Source organism: Ascaphus truei, chromosome 7 (genome assembly GCF_040206685.1).
Source record: "Ascaphus truei isolate aAscTru1 chromosome 7, aAscTru1.hap1, whole genome shotgun sequence".
NCBI classification, from domain to species: Eukaryota; Metazoa; Chordata; class Amphibia; order Anura; family Ascaphidae; genus Ascaphus; species Ascaphus truei.
The window spans coordinates 106,484,660-106,499,028 of record NC_134489.1 but is presented as its reverse complement, the minus strand read 5'-3'; the positions used below and the strand labels follow the sequence as shown (position 1 = coordinate 106,499,028).

Here is a 14,369-nt window from a genome sequence, read left to right as displayed (position 1 = left end):
AACCGAGAGAGAACTCCGGGGCAGAAAGGAACCGAGAGAACTCCAGGGCAGAAAGGAACCAAGAGAACTCCGGGGCAGAAAGGAACAGAGAGAGCTCCGGGGCAGAAAGGAACCGAGAGAACTCCGGGGCAGAAAGGAACCGAGAGAGCTCCGGGGCAGAAAGGAACCGAGAGAGCTCCGGGGCAGAAAGGAACCGAGAGAACTCCGGGGCAGAAAGGAACAGAGAGAACTCCGGGGCAGAAAGGAACAGAGAGAACTCCGGGGCAGAAAGGAACAGAGAGAACTCCGGGGCAGAAAGGAACCGAGAGAACTCCGGGGCAGAAAGGAACCGAGAGAACTCCGGGGCAGAAAGGAACCGAGAGAACTCCGGGGCAGAAAGGAACCGAGAGAACTCCGGGGCAGAAAGGAACAGAGAGAGCTCCGGGGCAGAAAGGAACAGAGAGAACTCCTGGGCAGAAAGGAACAGAGAGAACTCCGGGGCAGAAAGGAACCGAGAGAACTCCGGGGCAGAAAGGAACAGAGAGGACTCCGGGGCAGAAAGGAACAGAGAGGACTCCGGGGCAGAAAGGAACAGAGAGAACTCCGGGGCAGAAAGGAACCGAGAGAACTCCGGGGCAGAAAGGAACCGAGAGAACTCCGGGGCAGAAAGGAACCGAGAGAACTCCGGGGCAGAAAGGAACCGAGAGAGCTCCGGGGCAGAAAGGAACAGAGAGGACTCCGGGGCAGAAAGGAACCGAGAGAACTCCGGGGCAGAAAGGAACCGAGAGAGCTCCGGGGCAGAAAGGAACCGAGAGAACTCCGGGGCAGAAAGGAACCGAGAGAACTCCGGGGCAGAAAGGAACCGAGAGAACTCCGGGGCAGAAAGGAACAGAGAGGACTCCGGGGCAGAAAGGAACAGAGAGAACTCCGGGGCAGAAAGGAACAGAGAGGACTCCGGGGCAGAAAGGAACCGAGAGAACTCCGGGGCAGAAAGGAACAGAGAGAGCTCCGGGGCAGAAAGGAACAGAGAGAACTCCGGGGCAGAAAGGAACCGAGAGAACTCCGGGGCAGAAAGGAACCGAGAGAACTCCGGGGCAGAAAGGAACCGAGCCCAAATAGCAGACAAGAACTCTGGGGCAGAAAGGAACCGAGCCCAAATAGCAGACACTCCGCCGACACGTTCTTCCAAGCGTTAACACGGCGATTACAATGTATCTGGCCATGTTTTGGGAACAAACTGAAGGGGGCGCTCTTTCTCAGAGCCCAAAATGTAGACAGAACCACGGCTAGGTCCAGCCACGGGGCAGGAAAGGCTATCTTCCCCCGCGCCATGGGGCAGGAACGGCCATCTTCCCCCGCGCCACGGGGCAGGAACGGCCATCTTCCCCCTGCGCCACAGGGCAGGAACGGCCATCTTCCCCGCGCCACGGGGCAGGAACGGCCATCTTCCCCCGCGCCACGGGGCAGGAAAGGCCATCTTCCCCTGCGCCACGGGGCAAGAACGGCCATCTTCCCCCGCGCCACGGGGGAGGAACGGCCATCTTCCCCATCGCCACGGGGCAGGAACGGCCATCTTCCCCCGCGCCACAGGGCAGGAACGACCATCTTCCCCCGCGCCACGGGGCAGGAGCGGCCATCTTCCCCCACGCCACGGGGCAGGAACGGCCATCTTCCCCTGCGCCACGGGGCAGGAACGACCATCTTCCCCCGCGCCACGGGGCAGGAACGGCCATCTTCCCCTGTGCCACGGGGCAGAAACGGCCATCTTCCCCCGTGCCACGGGGCAGGAACGGCCATCTTCCCCCGTGCCACGGGGCAGGAACGGCCATCTTCCCCCTTGCCACGGGGCAGGAACGGCCGTCTTCCCCCACGCCACGGGGCAGGAACGGCCATCGTCCCCCACGCCACAGGGCAGGAACGGCCATCGTCCCCCGCGCCACGGGGCAGGAACAGCCATCTTCCCCCGCGCCACGGGGCAGGAACGGCCATCGTCCCCCACGCCACGGGGCAGGAACAGCCATCTTCCCCCGCGCCACGGGGCAGGAACGGCCATCTTCCCCGGCGCCACTCTCAATAGAGAACGAGCTTATGCAGAAATTGAAATGGGAAGATGTAATCCGTGATTTCGCGATCAAGAAGAGACGCGCACACACTCACACACTCACACACTCACACACTCACACACTCACACACTCACACACTCACACACTCACACACTCACACACTCACGCGTAGATGTATTATTATTATTATTATTAATAATAATAAAAAGGTTTTGTAAAGTAATTCAATTAAAGGAAATTATTCCGTTTGATTTTGCATTTTTCTTCTCTCATTTTTGAGTAATCTGAGAGAAAACTTTTTCGGATTTCCTCGGGGGCTGCGCAGGCGCCGGGCGCTGCGCCCAGTGCGCAATCCAGGCCTGGTCGCAATCCTCCCCCGATACTTAACCCATCGTGTGTTGTCTGCCCCTATGGCAGTGAAGGGGTTAAGGGTATTCTACAGGTGCTGGAGTATTAATAATAATAATAATAAAATAAAATTGGTGTCATTAAATATGGATGGATGCTCATTTGCATGCCATTTCCCAGAATCCCTGGCTGCGGGGGAAGAACTGCATGCCAAGAGGTAACAGGGAATGGCAGGGTACCGGCCTGAGACACGTGCATCTGCTCACACGGGAAACTCGAATTCTTCGTCATTAAATAGAACGTAAAGACGAACCGGCCCTGAAAGCCACAACTCACAGGTACTTGTGCCGAGTCCATGAAGCGCAGCCCAAAGTAATCCTTCTCGATCAGGTCCAGGTGGTACATGATCTGGTCAAACAGCTCCTGACCTTTGGCTTTTTTCTGGAATGAAAACCCACGGAAACCATTAACCCCCGCAGAGCCTGGATGCATGCACACGTGTGTGTGTGTGTGTGTGTGTGTATATATATACACACACACACACACACACAGTGGTTGACAAATCAAAATCTACTCGCCACACAAAAAAAATCTACTCGCCACCTAGTACCAAACGTGTGCTGCTTGGGCCAATATTTACTCGCCCGGGGGTTAAATCCACTCGCCCGGGGCGAGCAAATGTATAGGTTTGTCGAACACTGTCTATATATATATATATATATATATAAAAACCTTCTACATGATCGCACATTATCATTAGCAAATCGTTTAAACTTTAATACCTATACCTCGGAAATAACGTAACTCAGTATGTGGCATCGGATTATAAAAGGATACAAGAACATGCACATATATTAAAGTTTCCATGGTTTGTGGTCATTTACATTGGATTATCTTTACCGCTTAGACTGCGAGCTCCTTGCACCAGGATGTTACATTCTCCCCTTTAGGGTCATGATCTCGTTAAACCGTTCCAATAGATAGGAGCCCTTTCTACCCCCAACGGAAACTGGTATGAATTGATTAGCTCAGGGAGTCAAGACCAGGGGGTCCCAAACTCCGTCCTCAAGGGCCACCAACAGGCCAGGTTTTATGGATATCCCTGCTTCAAAAGGTGGCACAGTCTTTGACTGAGCAACCTGTGCTGAAGCAGGGATATCCATAAAACCTGGCGTGTTTGTGGCCCTCGAGTAGGGTTGCCGGGCGGCTTCTACAAAAAATACTTGACACAAATGGTGAAAGGTGAAAGGTGTAACGCCACACACACACACACACACACACACACACACACACACACACACACACACACACACACACACACACACACACACACACACACACACACACACACACTGCTCCATGCTTTTTCCTCCTCTCCTTAGCCCACTCCCAAACTCCTGGCACCACTTTCTGATTGGCTGCTGCTGGGTAATGCAGCTAATCAGGATGGAGGAAGCTGCCCAGTCTCCTAGAACAGCGGGGCCCCCAAGCTAGTCAGGTCACTATGTCCAGAGAGGTAATACCAGACACACACGTCCAGAGAGGTAATACCAGACACATACACGCCCAGAGAGGAAATACCGGACACATACACGCCCAGAGAGGTAATACCAGACACACACGTCCAGAGAGGTAATACCAGACACATACACGCCCAGAGAGGTAATACCGGTATACACATACACGCCCAGAGAGGTAATACCGGTATACACATACACGCCCAGAGAGGTAATACCGGTATACACATACACGCCCAGAGAGGAAATACCGGACACATACACGCCCAGAGAGGTAATACCAGACACACACGTCCAGAGAGGTAATACCAGACACATACACGCCCAGAGAGGAAATACCAGACACATACACGCCCAGAGAGGAAATACCGGACACATACACGCCCAGAGAGGAAATACCGGACACATACACGCCCAGAGAGGAAATACCGGACACATACACGCCCAGAGAGGTAATACCGGTATACACATACACGCCCAGAGAGGAAATACCGGACACATACACGCCCAGAGAGGTAATACCGGTATACACATACACGCCCAGAGAGGTAATACCGGTATACACATACACGCCCAGAGAGGTAATACCGGACACATACACGCCCAGAGAGATTATACCGGACACATACACGCCCAGAGAGGTAATACCGGTATACACATACACGCCCAGAGAGGTAATACCGCTATACACATACACGCCCAGAGAGGTAATACCGGTATACACATACACGCCCAGAGAGGTAATACCGGTATACACATACACGCCCAGAGAGGTAATACCAGTATACACATACACGCCCAGAGAGGTAATACCGGTATACACATACACGCCCAGAGAGGTAATACCGGACACACACGCCCAGAGAGGTAATACCGGACACACACGCCCAGAGAGGTAATACCCGTATACACATACACGCCCAGAGAGGCAATACCGGTATGCACATACACGCCCAGAGAGGTAATACCGGACACACACGCCCAGAGAGGTAATACCGGACACACACGCCCAGAGAGGTAATACCGGACACATACACGCCCAGAGAGGTAATACCGGACACATACATGCCCAGAGAGGTAATACCGGACACACACGCCCAGAGAGGTAATACCGGACACATACATGTCCAGAGAGGTAATACCGGTATACACATACACGCCCAGAGAGGTAATACCGGTATACACATACACGCCCAGAGAGGTAATACCGGTATACACATACACTCCCAGAGAGGTAATACTGGCATACACACACACGCCCAGAGAGGTAATACCGGTATACACATACACGCCCAGAGAGGTAATAACGGTATACACATACACTCCCAGAGAGGTAATACCGGTATACACATACACGCCCAGAGAGGTAATACCGGACACACATGCCCAGAGAGGTAATACCGGTATACACATACACGCCCAGAGAGGTAATACCAGTATACACATACACGCCCAGAGAGGCAATACCGGTATACACATACACGCCCAGAGAGGTAATAAAGGACACACATACACGCCCAGAGAGGTAATACCGGTATACACATACACACGCCCAGAGAGGTAATACCGGACACACACGCCCAGAGAGGTAATACCGGACACACACACCCAGAGAGGTAATACCGGACACACACGCCCAGAGAGGTAATACCGGACACACACGCCCAGAGAGGTAATACCGGACACACACGCCCAGAGAGGTAATACCGGACACACACGCCCAGAGAGGTAATACCGATATACACATACATGTCAAGTAATACCTCTCATTTGTTACTGGACAGTGTCCAAATACCGGACAGTCCGGTTCAATACTGGACACTTGGCAACCCTAGGGCCCTTGAGGACTGGGTTTGAGACCCCTGCAGTGTAAACAATGAGCCAGAGTTTGATTCAGGGGAACCTGGTTCAACTCCCAGCGTCAGCTCCTTGTGACCTCGGGCAGGTCACCATCTCCCCGTGCTGCGTTCGGCGCGCTGTACTTTAATTGTGACGCGCTGTGTGTCCCATTGGGAGAAAAGCGCTATATGAAGTAAAGTCATTATTATCTCAATATTGATTATGGTCACTCACAGTTGGGCTTTCAAGCACAAAATCGATAAAGCCATTAAAAATATAAATGGTGAAACCATTAATGACAAAAGTAGATTGGATACAAAGCAGCTGTGAGCAGCGACCTGCAGTTACAAGAAAGGATATATCACACACTTCATCTGGTTTCATTTCATCATCAATTCCCCCGGTATGTTTATTATTTTGATATAATAAATTTGCGTTTGACCCTCCATGTAAAGTGGCCGCCTCTGCATTGCTGAGGATCTGGACTCAATCACATGGGAATAACCGCCAGCGTCTTTCTCCGTCAGCTTGCGAGTAATGCGCTATCTGCCCTCAGGGAAACCGTTGATGAACCCAAGTGCTTGTCGCCCTGCTGCTTTGCCGGTACCGCTGCTTTGCCGGTACCACTAGGTCTGTCCCTTAAACGCCGGGCCGTGTGCAGAGAATTAGAGGAATGCATTCCCAGATAAAACAAACAGAAAAGTGCAGGACTCAGCCTTTAACCGCTCGGCCCCGCAGTAACGAGGCATGCTCTCCTCGCTGCCGCCGCGAGCCACTCTCTAAGTAATGCTTCAAAGGACCCTTTGTGTTCTAATGAGCGCGTTGTGAAATGTGCATTGTTCTGCCCGGAGACCGAGAAACAGGAGCCAGGCCGCTAAGGAATTCCACAAATAACGGCAAGAGAAATATTTACACAGCTCCAACGTGGGGACAAAGATCGCTAAATATTGTGCAGCGCAAAATCCGGTCACTGCCCCCCGAGTGGGAACTGCAATAATCCTGCAGCGACGCTAAATGTTTTAATCTTTTTGTTGTCTGCTGTAATACTGCGCACGCATACAAAGGGACAGATACATCTAAAAACTACAGCCATTGCACAGTGAAATACAATTAGGGTGACATGATATCTAAATATCTTTATCTGCTCTGCCTCAAGAGGAAAGTGATTGACCCGTGTATTCTGCCCGTGCTCACGTATGGATGGGACACGTGTATTCTGCCCGTGCTCACGTGTGGGTGTGACCCGTTTATTCTGCCCGTGCTCACGTATGGATGTGACCCGTGTATTCTGCCCCTGCTCACATGTGGGTGTGACCTGTGTATTCTGCCCGTGCTCACGTATGGATGTGACCCGTGTATCCTGCCCATGCTCACGTGTGGGTGTGACCCGTGTATTCTGCCTGTGCTCACGTATGGATGGGACACGTGTATTTTGACCGTGCTCACGTGTGGGTGTGACCTGTGTATCCTGCCTGTGCTCACATGTGGGTGTGACCCGTGTATTCTGCCCCTGCTCACATGTGGGTGTGACCCGTGTATTCTGCCCATGCTCACGTATGGATGTGACCCGTGTATTCTGCCCATGCTCACGTATGGATGTGACCCGTGTATTCTGCCCGTGCTCACGTGTGGGTGTGACCCGTGTATTCTGCGCATGCTCACGTGTGAGTGTGACCCGTGTATTCTGCCCGTGCTCACGTATGGATGTGACCCGTGTATTCTGCCCGTGCTCACGTATGGGTGTGATCCGTGTAATCTGCCCGTGCTCACGTATGGATGTGACCCGTGTATTCTGCCCGTGCTCACGTATGGATGTGACCCGTGTATCCTGCCCATGCTCACGTGTGGGTGTGACCCGTGTATTCTGCCCGTGCTCACGTATGGGTGTGACCCGTGTATCCTGCCCGTGCTCACGTGTGGGTGTGACCCGTGTATTCTGCCCGTGCTCACGTATGGGTGTGATCCGTGTATTCTGCCCGTGCTCACGTATGGGTGTGACCCGTGTATTTTGCCCGTGCTCACGTATGGATGTGACCCGTGTATCCTGCCCATGCTCACGTGTGGGTGTGACCCGTGTATTCTGCCCGTGCTCACGTATGGGTGTGACCCGTGTATCCTGCCCGTGCTCACGTATGGATGTGACCCGTGTATTCTGCCCGTGCTCACGTGTGGGTGTGACCCGTGTATTCTCCCCGTGCTCACGTGTGGCTGTGACCCGTGTATCCTGCCCGTGCTCACGTATTGTTGTGAAACTTGGCCCCTAAATGAGAAGATCATTCAGAAGCTTCAGACAACTCGGGAAGTACGGAGAGATGCATGCTGGGTATTACCCAGAAGAGAGAGGAAAAAGAATGAAGGAGATTGGTTTTCAATCACAAGGGGGAAGAAATTAAAATGGCGGTGGGCCGGACATATCGCAAGAAGAAATGACCATCGTTGGATGAAGATGAAAGACCAAGACAACAACTAAAAGATGGGAGGATGAAATTAGGAAATGTGATGAGACTTGCCACCACAGTACCAGTGCGCGAGTGTGCGTATATTGTACACAACCACAGTACCAGTGCGCGAGTGTGCGTATATTGTACACAACCACAGTACCAGTGCGCGAGTGTGCGTATATTGTACACAACCACAGTACCAGTGCGCGCATATTGTACACAACCACAGTACCAGTGCGCGCATATTGTACACAACCACAGTACCAGTGCGCGCATATTGTACACAACCACAGTACCAGTGCGCGAGTGTGCGTATATTGTACACAACCACAGTACCAGTGCGCGCATATTGTACACAACCACAGTACCAGTGTGCGAGTGCGCGTATATTGTACACACAGTACGAGTGAGCGTATATTGTACACACAGTACCAGTGTGCGAGTGCGCGTATATTGTACACACAGTACCAGTGTGCGAGTGCGCGTATATTGTACACACAGTACCAGTGTGCGAGTGTGCGTATATTGTACACACAGTACCAGTGTGCGAGTGTGCGTATATTGTACACACAGTACCAGTGTGCGAGTGCGCGTATATTGTACACACAGTACCAGTGTACGAGTGCGCGTATATTGTACACACAGTACCAGTGTGCTAGTGTGCGTATATTGTACACACAGTACCAGTGTGCTAGTGCGCGTATATTGTACACACAGTACCAGTGTGCGAGTGCGCGTATATTGTACACACAGTACCAGTGTGCGAGTGCGCGTATATTGTACACACATTACCAGTGTGCGAGTGCGCGTATATTGTACACACAGTACCAGTGTGCGAGTGTGCGAGTGTGCGTATATTGTACACACAGTACCAGTGTGCGAGTGCGCGTATATTGTACACACAGTACGAGTGCGCGTATATTGTACACACAGTACCAGTGTGCAAGTGTGCGTATATTGTACACACAGTACCAGTGTGCGAGTGCGCGTATATTGTACACACAGTACGAGTGCGCGTATATTGTACACACAGTACGAGTGAGCGTATATTGTACACACAGTACCAGTGTGCGAGTGTGCGTATATTGTACACACAGTACCAGTGTGCGAGTGTGCGTATATTGTACACACAGTACCAGTGTGCGAGTGCGCGTATATTGTACACACAGTACCAGTGTGCGAGTGCGCGTATATTGTACACACAGTACCAGTGTGCGAGTGCGCGTATATTGTACACACAGTATGAGTGCGCGTATATTGTACACACAGTACCAGTGCGCGTATATTGTACACACAGTACCAGTGTGCGAGTGCGCGTATATTGTACACACAGTACCAGTGTGCGAGTGCACGTATATTGTACACACAGTACCAGTGTGCGAGTGCACGTATATTGTACACACAGTACCAGTGTGCGAGTGTGCGTATATTGTACACACAGTACCAGTGTGCGAGTGTGCGTATATTGTACACACAGTACCAGTGTGCGAGTGCGCGTATATTGTACACACAGTACCAGTGTACGAGTGCGCGTATATTGTACACACAGTACCAGTGTGCTAGTGTGCGTATATTGTACACACAGTACCAGTGTGCGAGTGTGCGTATATTGTACACACAGTACCAGTGTGCGAGTGCGCGTATATTGTACACACAGTACCAGTGTGCGAGTGCGCGTATATTGTACACACAGTACCAGTGTGCGAGTGCGCGTATATTGTACACACAGTACCAGTGTGCGAGTGCGCGTATATTGTACACACAGTACCAGTGTGCGAGTGTGCGTATATTGTACACACAGTACCAGTGTGCGAGTGCGCGTATATTGTACACACAGTACCAGTGTGCGAGTGCGCGTATATTGTACACACAGTACGAGTGCGCGTATATTGTACACACAGTACCAGTGTGCGAGTGCGCGTATATTGTACACACAGTACGAGTGCGCGTATATTGTACACACAGTACGAGTGAGCGTATATTGTACACACAGTACCAGTGTGCGAGTGTGCGTATATTGTACACACAGTACCAGTGTGCGAGTGTGCGTATATTGTACACACAATACCAGTGTGCGAGTGCGCGTATATTGTACACACAGTACCAGTGTGCGAGTGCGCGTATATTGTACACACAGTACCAGTGTGCGAGTGCGCGTATATTGTACACACAGTATGAGTGCGCGTATATTGTACACACAGTACCAGTGTGCGAGTGCGCGTATATTGTACACACAGTACCAGTGTGCGAGTGCGCGTATATTGTACACACAGTATGAGTGCGCGTATATTGTACACACAGTACCAGTGCGCGTATATTGTACACACAGTACCAGTGTGCGAGTGCGCGTATATTGTACACACAGTACGAGTGCGCGTATATTGTACACACAGTACCAGTGTGCGTATATTGTACACACAGTACCAGTGTGCGAGTGCGCGTATATTGTACCCACAGTACCAGTGCGCGTATATTGTACACACAGTACGAGTGCGCGTATATTGTACACACAGTACCAGTGTGCGTATATTGTACACACAGTACCAGTGCGCGTATATTGTACACACAGTACCAGTGTGCGTATATTGTACACACAGTACCAGTGTGCGAGTGCGCGTATATTGTACACACAGTACCAGTGTGCGAGTGCGCGTATATTGTACACACAGTACCAGTGCGCATATATTGTACACACAGTACCAGTGTGCGTATATTGTACACACAGTACGAGTGCGCGTATATTGTACACACAGAACCAGTGTGCGAGTGCGCGTATATTGTACACACAGTACCAGTACGAAACGCGTAGGGAGGAGGAGCCTAGTGAATTGAGCTGCCCGGGCACCCGTAGTTCCTAGTGTGAGGAGAGTCCCGGTCTGATCCACCGCTGACGTCACTCGAGATCCGGAATCGAGTACAGCGCGTGGTGACCGTTCCCTGAGCAACACTGGAAACTGCACAAGCTGCGGACGGCATTTTGAGCGGAGCTCACCATTCTTTTAGATTGTAAGTGTGATTTTATTGTGTTTGTGTGTGTTAATAAATACCCTGAACGTTATCACACTAGTCTATTTCTACAATCTTTCCCCGTCTCCAACCCCCCCCCTTCCCCCACATGTGAACATCTGTGGGAGTGCTGGTACCATCAACGCCGAATAAGGGGATCCCTGCAGACCAGACCACGTGGATCCGTGTGACGCTGTGAGGGATGGAGACGTGAGGCACAGATTCTCTCAACTGTACATGAGAGCCCTCATCCTGTAAGTAGGATTTCAGGGTTCTAGGCAAGGGGGGTGATTGAAAAAGCCATACCACGCCATGTGCGTGTCCTGCTGTCTTTTTTCTCTATGATTACAGAAGCATCATAACACCAGATCAGACAACACCCCTGCCTGTCCACCAAACTATCAAGATCATCTATCTGGCATAGGAAGCCTTACCAAAGACTGCCCAATTGGTTCACGGTATTGGGGTTCATTGGACTTTATTCACAGCGCCTGGGACAATTTATTTGTATGTATTTTGGCTTGTACAGGTTTGGAATAACCTGTTGATTTTTTGTCCCATAGGCTGCTTTTTTTCACTATTTTCATTTATTTATTTGTTTTTCACATATATTTGTTGATCACTTTAGGGCTATTCACCTTAACTTGTAATCACTATTCATTCACATTGTGTAGATTAGCGCTTTTTAGAGGGCTTATAATTGTTTGTTTACCAGTGTGCGTATATTGTACACACAGTACCAGTGTGCATATATTGTACACTAGCTGAGAGACCCGGCGTTGCGCGGGATGTAATTTTGGGGGGGGGCGTACGACAGGGTTAGGCTCCCCCCCCCCCCTTGACAGCTAGTTGGGTGACTGAGTTGACTGAGTGTGTGGGTGACTGTGTGGGTGGGTGACACTTGACTGAGTGGGTGGGTGGGTTGGTGACTGAGTGGGTGACTTTGGGTCGGTGGGTGGGTGACTTTGGGTCGGTGGGTGGGTGACTTTGGGTCGGTGGGTGGGTGACTTTGGGTCGGTGGGTGGGTGACTTTGGGTCGGTGGGTGGGTGACTTTGGGTCGGTGGGTGGGTGACTTTGGGTCGGTGGGTGGGTGACTTTGGGTCGGTGGGTGGGTGACTTTGGGTCGGTGGGTGGGTGGGTGACTTTGGGTCGGTGGGTGGGTGGGTGACTTTGGGTCGGTGGGTGGGTGACTTTGGGTCGGTGGGTGGGTGGGTGACTTTGGGTCGGTTTGACTTTGGGTCGGTGGGTGGGTGACTTTGGGTGGGTGGGTGACTTTGGGTCGGTGGTTGGGTGGGAGAGTTGGGTCAGTGGGTGGGTGAGTTGGGTCGGGGGGTGGATGACTTTGGGTCGGTGGGTGGGTGACTTTGGGTGGGTGGGTGGGTCGGTGACGGTGACTTTTTCAGGGTCGGTGACTGGGTGGGTCAGTGACTGGGGTCGGTGACTGGATGGGTCAGGGAGTGGGTAGGTGGGGTCAGTGAGTGGGTAGGTGGGGTCGGTGAGTGGGTGGGTGGGGTCGGTGAGTGGGTGGGTGGGGTCGGTGAGTGGGTGGGGTCGGTGAGTGGTTGGGTGGGGTCAGTGACTGGGTGGGTGGTTTTGGGTGAGACTGGGTGGGTGAGTGTGAGACTGAATGGGTGGGTGAGTGTGAGACTGAATGGGTGGGTGAGTGTGAGACTGAATGGGTGGGTGAGTGTGAGACTGAATGGGTGGGTGAGTGGGAGACTGAATGGGTGGGTGAGTGGGAGACTGAATGGGTGGGTGAGTGGGAGACTGAATGGGTGGGTGAGTGGGAGACTGAATGGGTGGGTGAGAGGGAAACTGAATGGGTGGGTGAGTGGGAAACTGAATGGGTGGGTGAGTGGGAAACTGAATGGGTGGGTGAGTGGGAAACTGAATGGGTGGGTGAGTGGGAAACTGAATGGGTGGGTGAGTGGGAAACTGAATGGGTGAGACTGAGTGGGAGACTGAGTGGGAGACTGAGTGGGAGACTGGGTGGGAGACTGGGTGGGAGACTGGGTGGGAGAGTGGGTGGGAGAGTGGGTGGGAGAGTGGGTGGGAGAGTGGGTGGGAGAGTGGGTGGGAGAGTGGGTGGGAGAGTGGGTGGGAGAGTGGGTGGGTGGGAGACTGACTGGGTGGGAGACTGACTGGGTGGGAGACTGACTGGGTGGGAGACTGACTGGGTGGGAGACTGACTGGGTGGGTGAGTGGGAGACTGACTGGGTGGGTGAGTGGGTGACTGACTGGGTGGGTGAGTGGGTGACTGACTGGGTGGGTGAGTGGGTGACTGACTGGGTGGGTGAGTGGGTGACTGACTGGGTGGGTGAGTGGGTGACTGACTGGGTGGGTGAGTGGGTGACTGACTGGGTGGGTGAGTGGGTGACTGGGTGGGTGAGTGGGTGACTGACTGACTGACTGAATGGGTGGGTGACTGGGTGACTGACTGAATGGGTGACTGAATGGGTGGGTGACTGAGTGACTGGGTGGGTGACTGAGTGACTGGATGGGTGACTGAGTGGGTGGGTGACTGAGTTGACTGAGTTGACTGGGTGGGTGGGTGACTGGGTGGGTGGGTGACTTGACTTGGTGGGTGACTTGGGTGGGTGGGTGGTTGACTGAGTGAAAGTGACTGGGTGGGTGGGTGTGTGGGTGACTGACTGGGTGGGTGGGTGACTGACTGGGTGGGTGGGTGACTGACTGACTGACTGGGTGGGTGACTGGGTGGGTGACTGGGTGGGTGGGTGGGTGGGTGACTGACTGGGTGGGTGGGTGACTGACTGGGTGGGTGGGTGACTGACTGGGTGGGTGGGTGACTGGATGGGTGGGTGGGTGACTGGATGGGTGGGTGGGTGACTGGATGGGTGGGTGGGTGACTGGATGGGTGGGTGACTGGATTTGACTGGATGGGTGGGTTGGGTGACTGGGTGGGTGGGTGACTGGGTGGGTTGGGTGACTGGGTGGGTGGGTGACTGGGTGGGTGGGTGACTGGGTGGGTGGGTGACTGGGTGGGTGGGTGACTGGGTGGGTGGGTGACTGGGTGGGTGGGTGACTGGGTGGGTGGGTGACTGACTGGGTGGGTGGGTGACTGACTGGGTGGGTGGGTGACTGGATGGGTGGGTGGGTGACTGGATGGGTGGGTGGGTGACTGGATGGGTGGGTGGGTGACTGGATGGGTGGGTGA

The 14,369-nt window shown here is 52.9% G+C and overlaps 1 protein-coding gene across 8 annotated transcripts in view; it reads right to left on the bottom strand.

Annotated features, from left to right (window-relative positions):
- EPB41L5 (erythrocyte membrane protein band 4.1 like 5) overlaps positions 1-14,369 on the bottom strand; it is a 115,948-nt gene that overhangs the window by 74,207 nt on the left and 27,372 nt on the right. For all 8 annotated transcript variants that reach the window (XM_075609779.1, XM_075609787.1, XM_075609785.1 and 5 more), the window contains exon 3: positions 2,727-2,831. In XM_075609779.1, the coding sequence (XP_075465894.1) occupies positions 2,727-2,831 (105 nt within the window). The remainder of the gene's footprint in view (positions 1-2,726; positions 2,832-14,369) is intronic.